We start from the raw sequence: 20,489 nt of genomic DNA, 5'->3' as shown, positions 1-20,489 counted from the left end.
ACCTTGCCGGTCTACATAGGTACATATCTGTTGAATTATCGAATATTTCTATGTTGGCCCTTTTCTGTGAGTAGATGTTCTTTGAGTTATGGTATGTGATGTCCAAGTAACGGTTAAGTCAAGTGACTTTCGGCCTACGGGTCGGAGCCTGTCATACTCCTCGTTGGGGGTGTGACATACATTTACACAAAAATAAATGAAAGGAGTATAGTTTAGGCTGGTGGGCCTACCTAAGCCCACCAGTTGCCTATTTTCACCTATAAGTGGGCCTTGAGTATATTAGCTTCCCTTATTTTCACCGGACTCGATCGAATGAATAAGAATTGGGCCTCAGGCCCAATTGGTTTCGAACAGAAAGTAATGGCCCATGAGGTTTCACATGCAACAGGAAAGAGGAGGAGAAAAAAGAAATAATTTAAGGCCAGGGGATATATTGGTCTTCAACACATGCTTAAGATAAATTTAACATAACCGTAGGCACGCATGTACTATTTTATACTTAGTTTAATTCACATGATACAAAAGGCCTAATCCAAATTATATATGCAACAAGACTAATCATCAAAGGCAGAAGGCCCAAGTTCAATCAGACGACAACAAAACAAAGGGGAAAAAGCCCAAGATACAAAGCAGACAAAGAAAACCAACTGTTTGGAATATATGAGCCCAATTCTGACCATAACAAGGGATATACCATGTATATACCAGATATACAAGGTCATATATACCATAGGTATGCAGAGCTTTTGTATATACTTAGTATATCCTCAGTATCCAAAACTTGCATTTAAATAAAACATCTAGGTAAGTTCACAGAAAACCTATTTTTGTCTACCTAGAATGTCATGGCAACATTTAGAAAGGACATAGAGGTAGTTTAAGAGACATGATATAAGTGGTATACATGATATTCGGAGTTCAGACCCAGTAGGAGACAGTGGTATATAAATGAAACTTATCATGACTGTTTACATGAAGAATTTAAGTTACTCTAGTGAGGCAAATACTAAGTTCAGGCTTAAGTAAAGAGAATATGCATTTTTCAGCATGGTCACATGGTATTTCAACGACAAAATTATATGTGGAAGTGAAGTACAGGTTCAGATCTCAACAAATATTGAACATTTTGCTATGCAATTAACACTTCAACACTAATTAGTTAATAATGAATCTTAAGACACACATAAGACTCATTCAGGGATGCTGTGAATATGCAGAATATTGGACTTGAACTTGCAGTCACTTTTAACCTTATTAAGAACCTTTGACAACCATTTTCAGCTAAATGAGACCACATAAGTTATGCTGATGTTTAACAGTTACATGGTATTCACTAATAGGCTAAACAGAACTTTGATGGGATCATGCTAAAGCTAAGAATGAGCAAACTAATGGTGCATGCATGGATACATGGTCTTGATGCAGGTAGAATGGGACAGAAAACACACTTATAGGCTAGCCTCACATGACAAACTAAAATCTTTTAACAGACAAGCAAGTGATACATGGTTTGATCCAAGGGTAAGTATGCAGTGTAGTTAAGCAGTTTGGGAAGTTTAAATAGGCACAGCTAATCATCATGAGCACGCGAATCAACAATTAGACAATCTTAGGCATGCATTCTAACCAATACAGAATCTTCATAAGCTAATTTATGCTCAACTAACCACAGAGAACCTAGAGTTTGTAGACAGGTTTGCTTAACATGTGACTAATCATACAAGGTAAACAGAGGGACCTTTAAGATAAGCAGACCTAGTTAGATTAAGGTTTATTAAGATTAAGCATATGTGTGGCTAGACAAACATCAATCATTTATACATAATCCACAGATTACAAGTTTACACCCAACAACATGTATAACTTAGGCCAATCATGGTCACTAAACACTGAAACTCTAGATTAATCACATAACTAATTTAGACATTTTTACATACATAATTCAAATAGCACTTAGTGTAACATTAACTGAATCTGGATGGCCTAGATCTTACTATCATTTGAGCTTATAGGATCATGTTTACAGCTTATCATATCATGTGCCATTACTATTTAACCAAACTTCAAGTTTTAAATCTGACAGGAACATAGCACATTTCATCTAACCAGTTGATCCCCTAGCAAAAACAGATCCTATACTAGTCACTTGCTAGCTCACAACCCCTTTAACTATCATTAATCCAACCTAAATAAATTACCCGTAATTTATACACCACCATTGACCATTAGGCATGCAACACAGATTGTACTAATGAATTTAATAGCACAGATAGAGTTTTATAGGAAAGACACTATCTAAACATGGTCTAAGAGCTACTGATACCATATTCTTAATATAATAGAGGTTGATTCATTAAGCAAATAGTAGAGAGATGCAGTGTAACCATCCGTTTGGTCGTTATAGTCTTTCCGATACTTTCGCCCTTTTTTGAGCTTTGGTCGTTATAGTCTTTTCGATACTTTCGCCCTTTTTTGAGCTTTGTTAGCTCACTTTTGACCCAAGGGGACCGTTGACATGCTTCCCGAGGTGTCTAGATTTGATTCGGGCGACTTTTTGTGAAATTAGGGCTTTAAGCGAAAAAGAGTTGACTCAAAGTTGACTTTTGGGTAAACGAAACTTTTTCAAATATCCGTCAATTCCGAGTGGTCCGGATGGTTATTTAGAACTTGTGTGTAGATCTAGTTCAGTTCCCAATGCACCCGGATGCATTTTGGGACTTGGGTTGGGAAGTTGAAATTAAGGTATCGGGGGTTGACTAGGTCAACGAGACCTCCGATGGGAATTTCAAGGACACGAGCGTATTTGTGGCATTTTTTTATTTGTGTCTGTGTATGTGGTTTGTGAGCAGATGGCCTCGGGAATTAGTCGAAAATTCGAATTGAAGTGTGAAACTTGGGGGAGTTTCTGGTGTCTGGTGCCCGCTTTGGCGGCACCAGCACCGCGGCAGCGGTACCGCTGAAGCGGTCACCCTGCCGCTAGAGCGGTCCTTTCCAATTGGGCATGACCGCTGTAGTGGTCATGGTACTGCTGGAGCGGCGCCGCTGGGGCGGTATTAGTGTCGCAAAAGACGGGCAGTTAGTTCATTAAATGAGGTGTTAAAAGCCCTTAGTCTAACATTTAATACCATTCCGAAATTTGAGCTCTTGGATACTATTCTTGGGGATTATTGGTGAAGATTCTTGGTGGTAAATTCTCCTAACCTTCTTGCTAATTCATTATTCCTAATCATCTTAGAACCCCTTTTTCTTGTTAGTTCATTAGTAACGGAAGATTAAAAGTGGGTTTTGATGGATTTTCCTATCTAGGCTTATTAATGATGAAATTGATTGGATTTATGCTAGATTATGATGTTTTTAAGGTTGTTAATCATATATCTCCCATTATTAGTGTTGAATTTTTGAATCTAAGAGTTAGGACTTATACCCAAAATTGGGGGTTTTGCTTGAATTTCGAAATTGGGTGAACCTTTGAGTTACTTTAGCAATTAGTTGATGGGTTTTGATCACCTAGTGTTTAATTTGATATTTTATCCCCGAATTTTCTGTTTTGACCTTGTGGGTCCGTTTTTCCAAATTCTAGGGTTAAGTTTTGACCTAAATTGAATGATAGCAATATAAGTATCGATCTTCATGATTTCTAATCTAGATTTCGAATATGCCTAGACCTTCTTGATCTTGAGGCTCAGCAGAAGGGGAAAGCGAAGGAGTGATTGTTGGCGTTTTGCTGTTTGGCCATCCAGGTAGGTTAGGGCTTACCCTTGGTGAGACTTCGTGTAGCAAAGCATATATTTAGACTATATTGTCAGAGAAAGCATGTAAACCTTTGGGTATAAATTTGGGTTGGATATTGTATTAGATTGGGCCTTGTTGTGTGATTGGGGCTAGCCACCCCATTGTGGTGTGATTCAATTTGTTCCATTATTGTGGGCTTGATGTCGTGTAGTGATAGTAGATATCGAAGACTATTGATATATCTTGTTCATGATATTGTGGTGCCTCACTTGTTGGCATTGATTTCGAGGATAGTGTTCTATGTGACTCGCGTAGTCTTTCATGATATTATTGGCGTACCCATGCTTGGTACTTGTGATATTGATCTTATTATTCATGTTGACTTATACATCGCACGCATTCACATCTCTCATGATATATTATTGATAAATTATTGATATCACTGTAATGAGCTGAGCTCGATTAGCATGAGAGTGATGTGAGTAGTTCGATATCCGATGGTTGTCCCGAAATCGTGGATTGTGTGCGAGTGATGTGAGTAGTCTGATGTCCGGTGGTTCTCCCGGAATAGTGAATTGTGTGGAGTGATGTGAGAGTCCGATGTCTGGTGATGTTTTCGGAATCGTGGATTGAGTGAGTACATGGACTTCGCGGGTCCCTATTGGTTGTGCTACCGGGACGTTGATACTTCCGTCCGGAGTACATGTGTACACAGTATTGAATTGCATTGACATTCTTACATCATTGAATTGCACTGCATTTTGGCTTATATTGTGATTATCTGGTGATTTACTTGTGTTGTTGATTTCAGATTGGATACATTGAGACTTGATACACTTGGGTTTAAATGCTTCAATCTAGGTGATGGCGGATACTTGGTTCTGGTTTGTGTTTGACTTATACTTGTTGATTTTTCTGCCTATCCTACTTTATTGTCTGAACTATGTTAGCTATGCTTAGTCGGCCGATGATACCTACCAGTACTGTGGTTTTGTACTGACCTGTACTTGCTGCATTCTTTTATGAATGCAGAGTTCCAGGTTGGATCTGCTTCCATCTCCCGTGGCTGATAGTTGCCATCAGTACAGCTTCGAGTTTCCAGGGTGAGCACGAGACGTTCGCTGCCTTGAAGACTTCTCTTATTATGTCTCACTTTTCCATTCTGAGACATAGACAGATATGATGTATTTTTATATTCCAGACTTGTATATTTTCATCTAGATGCTCTTGTATGGATTAGAGCAGACCCTGGGTGTATTTCTTATTTCCACACTACCTTGGTAGGAGTAAGGTCTGCGTACACTCTACCCTCCCCAGACCCCACGATGTGGGATTTCACTGGGTTGTTGTTGTATTATCCTAAGACTTACCTGAATTACTCTTTTTCTCTTAATTGATTTATTTATTATGCCTTTACTATCGTTAGGTTGTGGGTTCGCTTACCGAGGTGGGAAAGGTAAGTGTCAAGACCCTTTTCGGGACCGTATGGGCACCTACCTTTTCCACCTCGGTAGGCGAACCCTCTCATTCATTGACACATCAATTAAGCAACAAATCGTTTTAAGCATTTGATAATTAGAAATACAGTGGAACTCCATAATATATTCAATAAACTCAGGTGTTTAGATGATTACAATGATATATGATTACAAACTCGATATAATTTCCCATGACCTGGTCTAGACTAGTACAAGAGCGACTAGGAAATTCCATAATTTCACTACACTCTAAGACTCAACCCCCATCCCGGAATGAAGTGAGAGGAGGCCTTCCAGATAGGCACCGCGTGTTTTCAGATATGCTTCGATCAATCACCTGAAACAATCTACACCCCAAAAAGAGTGTAGCACGTGTAACATCAATACAAACCACGTGTACTGAGTAAGTATCATAGGCCGACAATGGTTAGTAACACATATCAGTAAAGAATTCACAGACAAACATAATAACAACTCTGCCAATTCATACGTCTATATACCACACAAAGTAAAACAATACCCTTTAATCATTAACTTCACTCCAATAATCACTAGTCAGACTTATAACAATCTCGCAACCCCATATCATTAAATCATTCATTTTAGCCTAGCGGTCAACTCATCATTAGGACACCCATTATCCTACAACACATAGAGACTGAACATATAGCTAATATTCTGGATGATCTATGGCTACTTCATCAAGTGCAAACAACAAATCCAGAACCAAACACCCGTCATTACCTAAGTAAAGCATCTAATTCCCAAAGGTGCCAAGTATGCATAAATCACGCCCGAATCCAACATCACAAGTATAACACCAAAACATCTCACAATTAATTCGTAATGCAATGCAATGCAATGCAATGCAATAGTGTCTAGTAGCGACAGCCCTAGCTTACCCGATCTATAATACCAGAGCGTGTCTAGTAGAGTCTCGTGGATCGATTCGATGAGCTCCATACTTATCTATTAGAGGCTATAGGAAATTTAAGAAATCTTACTTTCTTTCATTCTTTCTTGCTACTTTATTCTAATAAGTATCTGGAAAAATCAAATTGTTATCTAATTCTTATCTCTTCTCTCCCAAATGGTGAGGACTAGAGCTACTACAACCCGAGGTTAGGTGCCAGAGCCCGCAGCTACGACTGGCACCAGGGGGCGAGCGACAGCCCGAGGACGCGGCAGAGCTAGAGGCCATGGGGCTACCCTGCTAGGGGAAGGGCTCCTTTGGTAGGACAGCAGTGTGAGAGATCTCTATCTCTAGAGCCTAAATATCGGCAGGATTGAGACCAGGCCGCAGAGGATGGTGTGGCCCCATCACAGAAACAACCCGGGGTTAATTCTGATCAGGCTATGCAGGATACTATCTCCACGGTCTTTCTTCATTTAGATGCCCAGCAGGCTGCTGGTGTTACTACTCCTGGCGGAGGTTCACAGGCCAGAGTTGGGGCACAGACCCCTGAGCAGATACCAACTCGGGTAGCACACCCCTCTGTAGCTATAACTCCTCGTGTTGATGCGGTACCCGTTACTGATGCTGAGCTTAGGCCCATGGAGGGCGCTATTCTGACCGTGTCTGATCAGGATCTTGTTGGGAGGTTCAAGAAGTTAGAGCTGCCGAGGTTTTCGGGCACTTCTTTTGAGGAAGCTTATGAGTTCATCCTGGATATGCATGAGTTGCTGCATAGGATGGGGTTCGTGGAGACCTATGGAGTTGACTATGTGTCCTACTAGTTTCGCGGCGACGCGAAGACACTTGGTGGAGCTATTTTTTTGCTTGCAGACCTGAAGGTTCCCCTCCCCTGACTTGGACTCAGTTCTATCGAGCTTTTCTTGAGAAGTATATGCCCCGGTCTTTGAGAGAGGCGCGTAAGGAGGAGTTTCTACATCTTCAGTAGAAGGGTATGTCGTGGAGGCCTATGTGACCCGCTATCTGCATCTGGCCAGTTATTCCACTCCTTTGATCCCTACTGAGGCTGACAAGATCAGGCGTTTTGTTGGTGGGCTAGTCGGTCCTTTTCAGATTCCTTGCCTTCAGATGGAGGCCATGAGGGCTTCCTTCCAGTCCATTATCGAGCATGCTTCTTTGGTTGAGGGCGCTAAGGCCCGTGCATTTGGAGGTGGTCAGACTGGGAGTTATGGCGGTTCTAGTTCGAGGGGCGCCGGTCAGTCGTCTAGGCCTTATCAACCATGTTTTGTTCGCCCTGTGCTTTCAACTTTGTAGGCTTCCCCCAGTGAGCCACCCAGACAGAGCGCTCCCGAGAGTTCATTTTCTCAATCATTCGACAGGGTTGCTTCATACGGGTCCTCAACTTCAGTTTATCAGTCTCCGACTTCTCTGACCTATTATTCTTGTTGAGAGGTTGGGCATGTTGCTAGGAGAATCCCCCCGACCCAGGCGGGATTATTAGCCGCCGAGGACTCCGACATTATCTGATGGTCGAGGTGGTGCTTATTAGAGGGGCAGGGCTCAGTCAGGCCGCGGTGGTTCTCATAGTTCCAGAGGTGAATCCCAGGCAGTTCGAGGTGGGTCCCGGAGTGGGGCCCATTGTTACTCATTTTTCGGGTAGGCCCGAGGCAAAGGCCTCAGATGCTATTATTACAGGAACCATTTCTGTCCGTTATAGAGCAGCATCTGTGTTATTTGATACTGGATCCACTTATTTGTATATGTCTACATATCATGCCATTGGTTGGGATTTGCCTTGTGATAACATAGATATACCTGTTCATGTGCTTACTCCGGTTGGAGATTTTATGATTGTTGATCGAGTTTACTGGTCCTGTTTGGTTACTTTTATGGGGTATGACTCTTGGGTAGATTTGATGATTCTCGATATGGTGGACTTTGATATTATATTGGGGATGTCCTGGATTTCTCCTTATCACACGATATTGGACTATCACGCTAAGACAGTCACCTCTTGAGTCCATTCTTATCGTGAGCGAGTTTGAGGAGGTATTCCCATCTGATTTACCGGGTATGCCACCCAATCGTGACATTGATTTTTGCATTGACTTGGATCTAGGAACTCACCCTATTTCTATTCCACTATATCGGATGGCACCGGCCGAGTTGAGAGAGCTTAAGGAGCAGTTACAGGATTTATTGAGCAAGGGTTTCATTAGACCAAGTGTCTCCCCTTGTGGTGAATTATCGCCAGCTAAACGAAGTCACCATTCAGAACAAGTGCCCTATGCATCGTATTGATGATCTATTTGGCCAGCTTTAGGGTGCCTCAATATTTTTGAAGATTGACTTGCGTTCAGGCTACTACCAATTGAGGATCAGGGCTGAGGATATTCCAAGGACAACCTTTCGGACGAGATAAGACCACTATGAGTTTCTAGTGATGTCTTTTGGGCTTACCAATGCCCCGACTACATTTATGTCTTTGATGAATGACATCTTTAGGCCATTCCTTGATTCCTTCGTGATTGTGTTTATTGATGATATCTTGGTGTATTCCAAGAGTAGAGAGGAGCATGAGATCCATCTTCGTACTGTTCTTGGGTTATTGAAGAAGCATAACTTGTTTGTTAAGTTTTCTAAGTGTGTGATCTGGTCAGAGTCTGTGGCATTCTTGGGCTAGGTTATGTCTAAGAATGGGATTATGGTTGACCCACAGAAGATTGAGGCTGCGAGGGGTTGGGCGAGGCCTACTACTATTACTAAGGTTCGTAGTTTTGTGGGTTTGGCCAGCTATTCCATCACTTTGTGAAGGGTTTTGCTGCTATTGCTTCATCTTTGACCAGATTGACTCAGAAGGATGTTCCTTTCCAGTGGTCAGATGATTGTGAGGAGAGCTTTCAAAAGCTTAAGCTTCTTTTGACTTCAGCTCCGATCTTAGAATTACCCATGGAGGGTAAGGATTTCGCGATCTGTTGTGATGCATCCCGTATGGGTTTTGGTACTGTGTTGATGCAGAAGAGTAGAGTTATAGCTTATGCTTCCTGTCAGTTGAAGATTCGTGAGAAGAATTACCTTACCCATGGCTTGGAGTTGTTGGCCATGGTCTTCGCTTTGAAGATTTGGAGGCACTATTTGTGCGGTGTCCATGTGAGGTTTTCACCGTTAACCAAAGTTTTTAGCATGTGTTTACCCAGAGAAATCTTAATTCCAGGCAACACCGATGGATGGAGCTCCCGAAGGATTATGACATCTCTATTCCTTATCACCTCGGGAAAGCCAATGTGGTGGCTGATGCCTTGAGTCGCAAGGCTGTGAGTATGGGGAGTTTAGCTCGTTGATTATTTTCGAGCATCCGTTAGCCATGGAGGTTCAGACTCTGGCCAATAGTTTCATTCGCCTTGACATTTCAGCCCCAGGCAGGATTTTGGCTTGTGTAGAGGGGAGGTCATCCTTATTGGACCAGATCAGGGCTCATCAGTTTGAGGATGCTCAGTTGAGCAAGATTCGAGATAGTGTTTTGAGGGGTGAGGCCAAGGAGGCTATGATTGATCTTGAGGGTATTTTGAGGATTAAGGGGCGCGTGTATGTTCCTCGTGTTGGAGATTTGATTCAGTTGATCTTGTCCGAGGCTCATAGCTCTTGAGACTCCATTCATCCGGGGGCGACTAAGATGTATCGTGACCTGAGGCAGCCCTATTGGTGGCGTCGGATGAAAAGGGATATAGTCAATTTTATGTCTAAGTGTAGGAATTATCACCAGGTAATGTATGAGCACCAGCGACCCGGCGGTATACTTCAGAGTTTGCCCATTCCGTAGTGGAAGTGGGAGAGGATTACCATGGATTTTTTTGTGGGTCTTCCGAAGACCCTGGGCAAATTTGATTCTATTTGGGTGATAGTTGATTGGTTGACTAAGTCTGCTCACTTTGTTCTGGTTCAGATTTCTTATGCTGCGAAGAAGTTAGCCAAGTGTACATTCGGGATATTATGAGATTGCATGGGGTTCCTATTTCTGTTTTATCTGATCGGGGTACTGCCTTCATTTCCCGATTCTGGAGGCCTTTTCATGAGGAGTTGGGTACCCGATTGGATCTCAGTACAAATTTTCATCCCCAGACCGATAGCCAGTTCGAGCGGACCATTCAGGTGCTCGAAGACATGTTGAGAGCGTGTGTTATTAATTTTGGTGCTCATTAGGATCAGCACTTACCATTGGCAGAGTTTGCATACAACAACAGTTATCATTCGAGTATTTGCATGGCGCCTTTTGAGGCTTTATATGGTAGGAGGTGTAGATCTCCAGTTGGCTCATTTGATAGGTTCAATGTTCGACCTTGGGGTACGGATCTGTTGAGAGAGTCCCTTAACAGAGTGAGAGTGATTCAGGCCTAGCTTTTGGAAGCTCAGAGTCGACAGAAGATGTATGCGGACCAAAAGGTACGAGATTTAGAGTTTGTTGTTGGTGACAAGGTTCTATTGAAGGGTTTGCCCATGAAGGGTGTTATGAGGTTTGGGAAGAGGGGCAAGCTGAGCCCCTGGTACATTGGCCCATTTGAGATTGTTGACCGTGTGGGCGATGTTGCTTATGAATTTGCCTTGCCACCAGGCTTGACGGGAGTTCATCCGATTTTTCATATTTCTATGCTGAAGAAGTACCACGCCGATGATACTTACATTGTTCATTGGGATTTAGAATTTGACCTTTGAGGAGGAGCCTATTGTGATCTTGGATAGACAGGTTCGAAAGTTGAGGTCGAAGGAGATTGCTTTTGTGAAGGTGTAATCGAAGCACCGTCCTGTTGAGGAGGCTACTTAGGAGACTGAGTCCGACATACGTAGCTGATATCCCTAGTTGTTCACCGATTCAGGTATTTCCTTGCTCCTTTCCCTTCTTCGCTCGAGGACGAGCAATGGTTTAATTGATATCTGATGTAACGACCCGTTTGGTCGTTATAGTCTTTTCGTCATTTTCGCCTTTTTTTGAGCTTGGTTAGCCCACTTTTGATCCAAAGGGATCGTTGACACGCTTCCCGAGGTATCTAGATTTGATTCGACCGACTTTTTGTTAAATTTGGGCTTTAAGCAAGAAATAATTGACTGAAAGTTGACTTTTGGGTAAACAGACCTTTTTCAAAAATTCATTGATTTTGAGAGGTCCGAATGGTTGTTTAGAACTTGTGTGTTTATCTGGTTCGGTTCCCAATGCACCCGGATGCATTTTGGAACTTGGGTTGGGAAGTTGGAATTGAGGTATCGGGGGTTGACTCGGTCAACAAGACCTCCGTTGCGAATTTCGAGGCCACGAGCGCGTTCGTAGCGTGTTTTTATGTGTGTCTGTGTATGTGGTTTGTGAGCAGATGCCCTCGAGAATTAGTCGGAAATTCGAGTTGAAGTGTGAAACTTCGGAGAGTTTCTGGTGTCTAGTGCCCCCTTTGGCGGCACCAGCACCGCGGCAGCGGTACCGTTGAAGTGTCCACCTTGCCGCCGGAGTGGTCCTTGCCAATTGGGCTTGACCGCTGTAGCGGTCATGGTACCGTTGGAGCGGCACCGTTGGGGTGGTATATATATGAGAGCACTTGACGCTTATTTTAATAAATGGCCATAATTAAGAAAGTCAATTAATTTAAACCCCTCAATTATGGTCAAACGTGATTAATTTAATTATGCAGATGGACTTAAGTTGCAAATATAGCCTTAATTGACTTTAAACCATGAGATTGGTTATTTCAATTATGGCCATCATTAGCCCAATCAAACACACTAGATAAACAATTCATGGAATTAACCACAATTAAACACTTAATTAATTATGATTGACTTTAATGAATTGTACAAATGCACATTGGATATGTAAAATTGGGGGATAAAATGATTAATTCAGTTAATTAATCAGACTTGTTGAATTAAATGGAGTAAAATGCTTGCTAATTGATTTACTGATAATTTTAACAATTAAGTAAATAATTGTTTAAATTACCTTCTTGATTGAATTTAGCAAATATTCCATATAAATTAGAAAATATGTATAAATTGATTTCTAAATGATTTATAATATTATTACACTTATTTTGCTAAATGAAATGGAACAATATTATCTAAATAATTTTATAAAATCATTCTGACTTGTAAAAAATACACATTTTACTCCGTTTGATATCCAAGGACTGGGTAATTAAAATAAATTATGACTGCCCCTGGGTGTTCGGGGATGGCGGGACCATCCCTGAGCAACGAAATTTGACTAACCTTGATTTTTGATTGACCCATCTCCATATTACCTCCCATTTTATGCGATTTTCAAATATAAGGACGGACCTTGGATTTTGGGTTTCCTACATATCTCAGGTTATATGAGAATTCAGGCCACTTGTAGTTCGACTCTATTAAGACTTCTAAATGCAAATTTAAGCAAATTTTGGATTTCCCGATCGTCAAAATCGAGAAGTTTGGGGTGATTGGTTGGAATGTGACTGACTCTTTGGTATTGATTCCGCCTACATATCCCCGGTCTTTAGGAATCAAGTCACTTATAGTTCGACTCGATAGGAAGAAAAGGGTATCCCTTATGTAGGAATGCCTTTGTGTGTGCGGGAAAATTTAAATAAAAGCGGATAAAACAAATAAGAAAGTAAGCAATTTTGTGTGGCTAAGCAAGGAGTGGAGTGATCTTCTAAGTCCTGGCCATAGAACTTGACTCTCATGTGTATCCTATCTCGACCGACTGCATAAGAAAAAGTTCCACATTTGCTCCGTATGCGTCTGGATTTGATTTGATTCGCCTGTTCCATGTGATGGCTTCCAATCTACTGAGTAACATTGTTATTGATTTTGATGACGAATACTATAGCCATTTGACCAGATTTACATCGTCTTGACATTCGGAGCGAAAACTGCAGTCACTTGACCGGATTTACATCGCTTTGACCTTCGGAGTGAAAACTGCAGTCCTCTGACTGGATTTACATCGCTTTGACCCTTTGATTATGTCTGATAATGTGTATGAATTCATGGCCTTTACGGCAGTGTTTGAATGAAATGGCCCTCTCGGCAATGTTTGAATGAAATGGCCCTCTCAACAATGTTTGTATGAATGGCCCTCTCGGCAATGTTTGTATGAATGGCCTTCTCGGCAATGTTTGAATGAATGGCCCTCTGCGCAATATTTGAATGAATGGCCCTCTCGGCAATGTTTGTATGAATGACCCTCTCGGCAATATTTGAATGAATGTCCCTCTCGACAATGTTTGAATGAATGGCCCTCTCGGCAATGTTTGAATGAATGGCCCTCTCGACAATGTTTGAATGAATGGCCCTCATGGTAATGTTTTGATGAATGGCCCTCTCGGCAATGATTGTTTGAATGTCCCTTTCGGTAATGGTTGAATGAATGTCCCTTTCGGCAATGGATGAATGAATGGCCCTCTCGGCAATGTTTGTATGAATGGCCCTCTCGGCAATGTTTGAATGAATGGCCCTCTCGACAATGTTTGAATGTTTGAATGAATGACCCTCTCGACAATGTTTGTGTATGAATAGCCTTTTCGGTAATTCTTGAATGAATGGCCCGCTTGGAAATATTTGAATGAATGGCCCTCTTGGCAATTTTTGTATGAATGGCCCTCTCGGCCATGCTAGAATGAATGGCCCTCTCTGCAATGTTTGAATGAATGGCCCTCATGGCAATGTTTGAATGAATGAATGGCCCTCTCGGTAATGTCATGGCAAATGAAAAGAATGAATGGCCCTCATGAAAAATGAAAAGAATGAATGAATAGCCCTTATGGCAAACAAAAATGGTAGATATGGCCCCTTTGGCTAAATCATCTTTCTTTCGTCCTTTATGTCGGCTATGGCCCTAGTGGTCAGATGTGCCATTTTGCTTCGCTGCGACCTTTTGGTCGAATATTTGCCCTTGTGGCATTTTGGTCATTCATGTAGCCCTTGTGTCTAGGTATTTTGCCCTTATGGCGTTCACGTCCTTTTGTTAGCCCTTGTGGCTAGATATTTACCCTTATGGCTTTTTCGGTCCTTTTGTAGCCCTCGTGGATAGATATTTTCCCTTATGGCATTCAGATCCTTTTATATCCCTCATGGCTTGATATTTGCCCTTGTGGCATTCAAATCCTTTTATAGCCGTCGTGGCTAGATACTTTTCTAACCCTGTCTCTGGCGGTGACTTTGACCTTGTCTGGTGAATCGTTCTTACCTGCACATAAAACAAAGTTAGGAAAATGGGTCATCCTCCCAACGACACGGGGACCTGCATCAGGAAAAGGTTATTTTCCTATTAAAGTTGATCCATATTGCTGACTCTGGCAGCATCTTTGGCCTCGCCGACTTTCTTAGACCCAAATCCCTTTGGATTCGATATTCAAAAGATGAATTTATTTTAATCATGCAAAAAAATTTATTTTGCCAATGTTAAGCAAGAGTTAGCTACTTATGAAAACAAATGCATCGTGTTTAAAGTTGTGAAGCTAATTGTCACGACATGCTCCTTCAAACGAGAAACAATCCTTTCTCCGTTGCTTGATGGTTGAGGTTTCCTCATTTCCTTGTGTGGAATTTTTGAGACCCTCTCAAAAATTCTGCCTCAGTTTAGATCTATCTTGGCTAGCAAACTCTCGTGCCGAATCTTTAAATGTAGGAAAATTTTGCCCCAGTTTAGGGTGTTGAACTGGTTAAGGATCTCTCAGAATTTCTCCCCTTAGTTTGGGACACTGGGTTGGCTGATTCTTGTGACTGATTGGCGGCGCGAATTTTCTCGACTCTCTAAACAATTCTGCCCCAGTTAGGCATGTGCGGCAATCTCTTCGTGCCAGGTCTGCATCTTTCTTGAAGTCCTATCTCTACGGCTTCCTAGGGGTTTTTTGATTTTTTCTTTTGGTACGACCGAGCTCAAAGAGCGCTTTCGTATCCTGACACAGCAGGAATCAGGTCGAACGTAGTTCGGAATAAAAGGAAATGAGTTTTGATTTTGACTAATAAAGCGATCGGGTCCCAAACGGACTGCCTGCGTATCCTATGGTGGGGAAGTCAGGTCATTGCATAGTTCATAATACAAGGAAGTTGTTTGGTTTTTTCCTATATATTACAAACGATTACAAGCAAAGTAATAACTAATACAAGGAAATAAAATGACTATTACAAGCAAATAGATACCATTACAGTTGAAAATACGTGTCCTCACGTGTAGTAGCGCTTGATTGCGTCTGAGTTGATTGGTTTGGGCCACTCTTGCCCATCTATCTTTGCTAGTACCACCGCTCTTCCAGAGAGTAATTTGCGGACCACATAGGGGCCTTTCCAGTTAGGAGCGAACTTCCCTTTGTACTCGTCCTGGTGTGGAAAAATTCTTTTGAGCACTATTTTCCTTATTTGAAATATTCGAGCTCTGACTCATTTGTTGAAAGCTCACGCCATCCTTTGTCGGTATGGCTGACCGTGGCATACGACAACCATCCTCTTTTCATCAATTAAAGCTAATTGCTCGTGTCGAGCTCGTAGCCATTTTGCATTATCCAATTCATCCCCTTGAATGATTCTTAGCGAAAGTATCTCAACCTCGGCGGGTATGACTACTTCAATACCATAAACAAACAAGTAAGGAGTTGCCGCTATCGATGTTCGAGCTGTGGTGCGGTATCCCAATAAAGCATACGGTCGTTACTCATGCTAACCCTTGTAGTTATCCGTCATCTTCCTCAATATCCTCTTGATGTTCTTATTGGCTGCTTCCACAGCTCTATTCATTTATGGCTGGTAAGCTGTTGAGTTCCGATGAGTTATCTTGAATTGTTCACAGATATCCTTCATCAAATGGCTATTCGAATTTTCCCCGTTATCCGTTATGATAGACTCGGGTATGCCGAAGAGGCATATGATGTTGTTTCTAAAAAAATCGGCTACTACTTTCCTTGTCACTGATTTATGCGATGTTGCCTCCACCTATTTAGTGACGTAGTCAATGGCGACCAAAATGAATCAATGCCCATTTGAGGCGGCGGGCTCGATGGGCCCAATGAAATCCATACCCCAAGTGATGAAGGGTCAGGGTGAACTTATAGCATTGAACTCGCTCGGCGGGACTTTGATTAAATCACCGTGAATTTGACATTGATGGCATTTCTGTACAAACTTGCAGCAACCACTTTCCATTGTCCTCAAGTAATACCCTACCTGGAGGATTTTCTTGGATAGTATGAATCCATTTATATGGGGCCACAAGTCCCAGTATGTACTTCTTCTAACAGTTTCGTGGCTTCGGTCGCGTCTACACATTGGAGCAAACCCAAGTTCGGCATCCGTTTGTACAGTTTTCCTTAATTAGGAAGAAACGTTGACCATTCTTCTGATGGTCTTCTTTTTCCCACTTGTGATACCTTTGGGATAATCCCATTTCTCCAAATACATCTTGATATCGTTATACCCTGGTTTGCCATCTGGCTCTGCTTCCATATGGGAATAGGAGGCATGCTCTTCTTTCAGGCTTATCTCTAGAGGATCGATGTGACTGCTTTTGAGATGCTGAATCATTGATACTATCATGGCCAACGTATTGTCAAACTCGTTTTGAGCTCTTGGAGTATGCCTGAATTCAATCTTTTTGAACTTTTTACACAACATTTCTGCCAAGTTCACATACGACAAGATATTATCGTTCTTGGTGGCCCACTCACCCTGCACTTGATGGATCAGCAAGTCGGAGTCTCCTATGACCACTAATTCATTGATATCCATATCAACGCCATCCAGAGGCCTAGGATGCAAGGCTCGTATTCATCCATGTTGTTGGTACAGCAGAATTTGAGCTTTGCAGCCATTGGGTAGTGTTGCCCAGTCTCTAATATCAGAACTGCTTTGTAGTTGACAACCCCATCAAAGAACAACCTCCATCCCGTGTAAGGCTCCTTTGTTTCTTCTTCTATGGCCAATAATCCTTCGTTCGGGAAATGAATTCGAAGGGGTTCAAGATCCTCATCCATAGGGCTTTCAGCTAGCAGGTCGGCCAAGGCTTGTCCTTTAACGACCTTTTATGCTATGTACACGATGTCGAATTCACTTAGCAATATTTGCCACTTGGCCAGCTTCCTGATGGGCATGGGCTGGCGAAAAATATACCTTAATAGATCCATCTTGGATATGAGATGGGTGGTATATACTGACAGTAATGCCTCAACTTCTGGGCCACTCATGTTAAGGCGCAACAAGTCTTTTCCACTATCGTATATCGCGCCTCGCAGGTGGTGAATTTCTTACTTAGATAGTATATGGCCCTCTTTTTCTTGCCAGCCTCGTTAGTTTTCCTAACACACATCCGAAGGAATTTTCTGAAGGTGACAGGTACAACAAAAGTGGACTCCCAGGCATGGGAGGTTCCAAAACCGGTGGATTGGACAGATACCTCTTGATGGTATCAAAAGCTTCTTGAAACTCCTCTATCCATTTTAAAGGTGCGTCTTTCTTCAGGAGCTTAAGCATGGGTGCCACAATGATGGTAGACTGGGATATGAATCGTCCAATATAATTCATTCTTCCCAGGAAGATCATGACTTCCTTCTTCGTTTTGGGAGGAGGTAACTCATGGATCACTTTGATCTTGGCCGGATCTAGGTCTTTGGCCCTTCGGCTCTATGAATCCAAGTAATTTTCCAGCAGGTACTCCAAATGTACATTTAGTCGAGTTCAGTTTAAGATTAAACTTTTGGAGTCTGTCAAAGAATTTCCTTAAATGTGTGGTATGCTCCGAACATTCTCTTAACTAGTGACGCTGTCCACGTATACTTTAATCTCCCTGTGGATCATGCCGTGGAAGATGGTAGTCCAAGCTTTCATGTAAGTCGCGCCGGCATTTTTAAGACCGAATGACATCACCCTATAATGATACACTCCCCACGGAGTGATAAACACTGTTTTTTCGCATCCTCTTTGTCTGTTAGGATTTGGTGATAACTCGCGACGAACCACTATAGCTTGTGCTTGGCGCAGTTATCTATGAGTATGTGGATGTTTGGAAGTGGAAAGTTATCTTTGGGACTGGCTCGATTGAGGTCCCGTTAATCCACACATATTTGTATCTTTCCATCCTTCTTGGGTACCTGCACTATGTTGACCAACCAGGTAGGGTATGAGGTCACTTCTACCACTCTTGATTTTAGTTGTTTCTCTAACTCCGTCCTTAATACAGATGCTGAGATCCAGCTTGAACTATCGAATTTTCTGTTTTACGGAGGTAAAACCCGCATTGATGGGCAACCAGTGGGATACTACGCTAGTGCTCAATCCCGGCATGTCAGCATATGACAATGCAAAGATGTCCACATACTCTTTTAGTAGACTTATCAACTCCTCTTTTGGGGTGCCTCTAGGTGTGCACTTATCCTAGTTTCTTGATATTTTCCTCGTCACCTAGGTTGGTTGCTTCTGTTTCATCCATATTCGGGTTTTACTCATTCTCCAACTATTTACCTTCTCTACAAGACCCTCAGGTAGCATCGTTTCTTCATCATATTCCTCATATTCTTCCTCTTCTATACCGCTTGACATTTAGGTTTGCTTTATTGTTTTTATTGCTGAAAAGCTAAGGCAAAGTGACGTTAGTATAAAACATGCATGAAATTTAGAAACATAAAATCATTTTCTCATAATTCGAGGCTTCATTAATTTTTTTTGTAATAAAAGTACAAACTGTGGTCCTGGCTCGGATCAACGTCGAGCCATTTCTGTTTTTAAAAATATTACGAGGTAAATAAAGTGCACAAGGTGAGTAATCGGGCCTCGATCGATCCTCGCCATTTAAAAAAAAAAATTCATCATGTGTTTACCGAAGAGCGAAGAGCAGGGTAGAGGTACAGTTGGACAGTTGCTCACTCGGATCAGCATTTTAGATAGTGGGCGCTTCTGCACATTCTTCCAATATTACTGAACAGTCTTCCTCTTGGAATAGCATCCTTATCCCTTGTTCTGCGTCTGCATCTGTATCATTCAGCATAGGTATTCTGTTCGAAAATGACTGGTACAAATCCAGAATAGGCTTACGGAGCTCCGCAACATCTCTCTTCTTCTTGGTAGCTATCTCATGATCGAACATAAACAAGCCCAAAGTGGAAATGTCCCGAGGAATGGGAATTGTGATGCCTTAGGTTCCTTCCTAAACCTTTCCCAAGTTCGAACCCGTTCTGGAGCATAGTTGATGGAATCATCTTATATACTATGGGCATGGGTGCCTCTATGGAATTTATATTTTGGGCTCATCAATTCTGTTACATGGAAATCTGTTCCTTTTGGTACTGCTTCGATGATAGGTACAAAATTATTCGGGTAATTATGAATGCTACATTCTCCGTAGATCACCACCCCATGGCCATCCCAGATAAACTTTAAAGATTGATGGAGGGAAGATGGCACAGCTCCTGCCATGTGGATCTATGGCCTACCCAGCAACAAGTTATAATTTGTAGGTATTTCCATGACTTGGAACTCGACGACAAATTCTACTGGCTCTATTTGAATATTAAGGTCAACTTCTCCAGTAGCATCGCACCGACCTCCATCAAATGCCCGTATATTGGTGTGGCTCTGACGAACCTTCCCGAGGTCATAACCCAACTGAACTAGAATAGACTCGGGGCACATTTTGAACCCGGCTCCATTGTCGACTAAAACCAAAGTTACTACTTTGTTGCAATATATAATATTGATATGCAATGCTTTGTTATGATCCGTGCCTTCCTTGGGCAACTCTTTTTCAGTGAAGGCAATTTGGTGTTCCTCCATGACATGGGCGACCATTTCCGCCAAATTTTCAGTACTCGTCCCGGTTGGGACGTGGGCTTCTTCCAACACCTTCATTAAGGCTAAACGGTGCTGTGGTGAACTTAGCAAGAGTGCCAGTAAAGATATTTGGGCCGGTGTTTTGTTTAAATGCTCGATAATGGAGTACTCTTTCGGCTGCATTCGGCGCCAGAAATCTACTGGCTCGCCTTCGGTAATTGTCCTCTTTTGTTTTCCTTCTTTGCGAGGTGCCCCTTGGTCTAAATCTTTGGGAGTATAACATCTTCCCGACCTTGTCATTCCGTGCGCCGCAACTACTTGCACCATAAATTCTTTTCTGGGAGGTGTTGTCGCTACTTGAGCTACGTGCGCAATAACTGATGAGGGAATCGACACTTTCAACTGTGGACGCTCCTGTATAGAAAGTGAATCCACTGTACGCTTGAGTTCTTGCATGAAATCTTGGATTATAGGCCTTCTTGCTACCCAATCTTTTTCATTTTCGATTATATGAATCACATTGTTGCCATGGTTAGGAAAAGAGTTGGTGTTTACATTGGGCGCAACCTTTTGAAGGACAATCTCCTTTC

At 42.1% G+C, this 20,489-nt stretch overlaps 1 protein-coding gene across 1 annotated transcript; it reads right to left on the bottom strand.

Annotated features, from left to right (window-relative positions):
• Window positions 1–16,452: 16,452 nt before the first annotated feature.
• Window positions 16,453–16,866, bottom strand: LOC132613806 (uncharacterized). Its single transcript, XM_060328051.1, has one exon. It carries the CDS (start codon window positions 16,864–16,866, stop codon window positions 16,453–16,455), a length of 414 nt encoding a protein of 137 aa, XP_060184034.1.
• Window positions 16,867–20,489: the final 3,623 nt, after the last annotated feature.

The sequence above is a fragment of the Lycium barbarum genome, chromosome 1 (assembly GCF_019175385.1).
Source record: "Lycium barbarum isolate Lr01 chromosome 1, ASM1917538v2, whole genome shotgun sequence".
NCBI lineage: Eukaryota > Viridiplantae > Streptophyta > Magnoliopsida > Solanales > Solanaceae > Lycium > Lycium barbarum.
This window is presented reverse-complemented; position numbering and strand designations above follow the sequence as displayed.

Bases quoted from the DNA above. Each gene is read 5' to 3' on its own strand.
- LOC132613806 (XM_060328051.1), bottom strand. From the start codon at position 16,866: ATGGATATCAATGAATTAGTGGTCATAGGAGACTCCGACTTGCTGATC.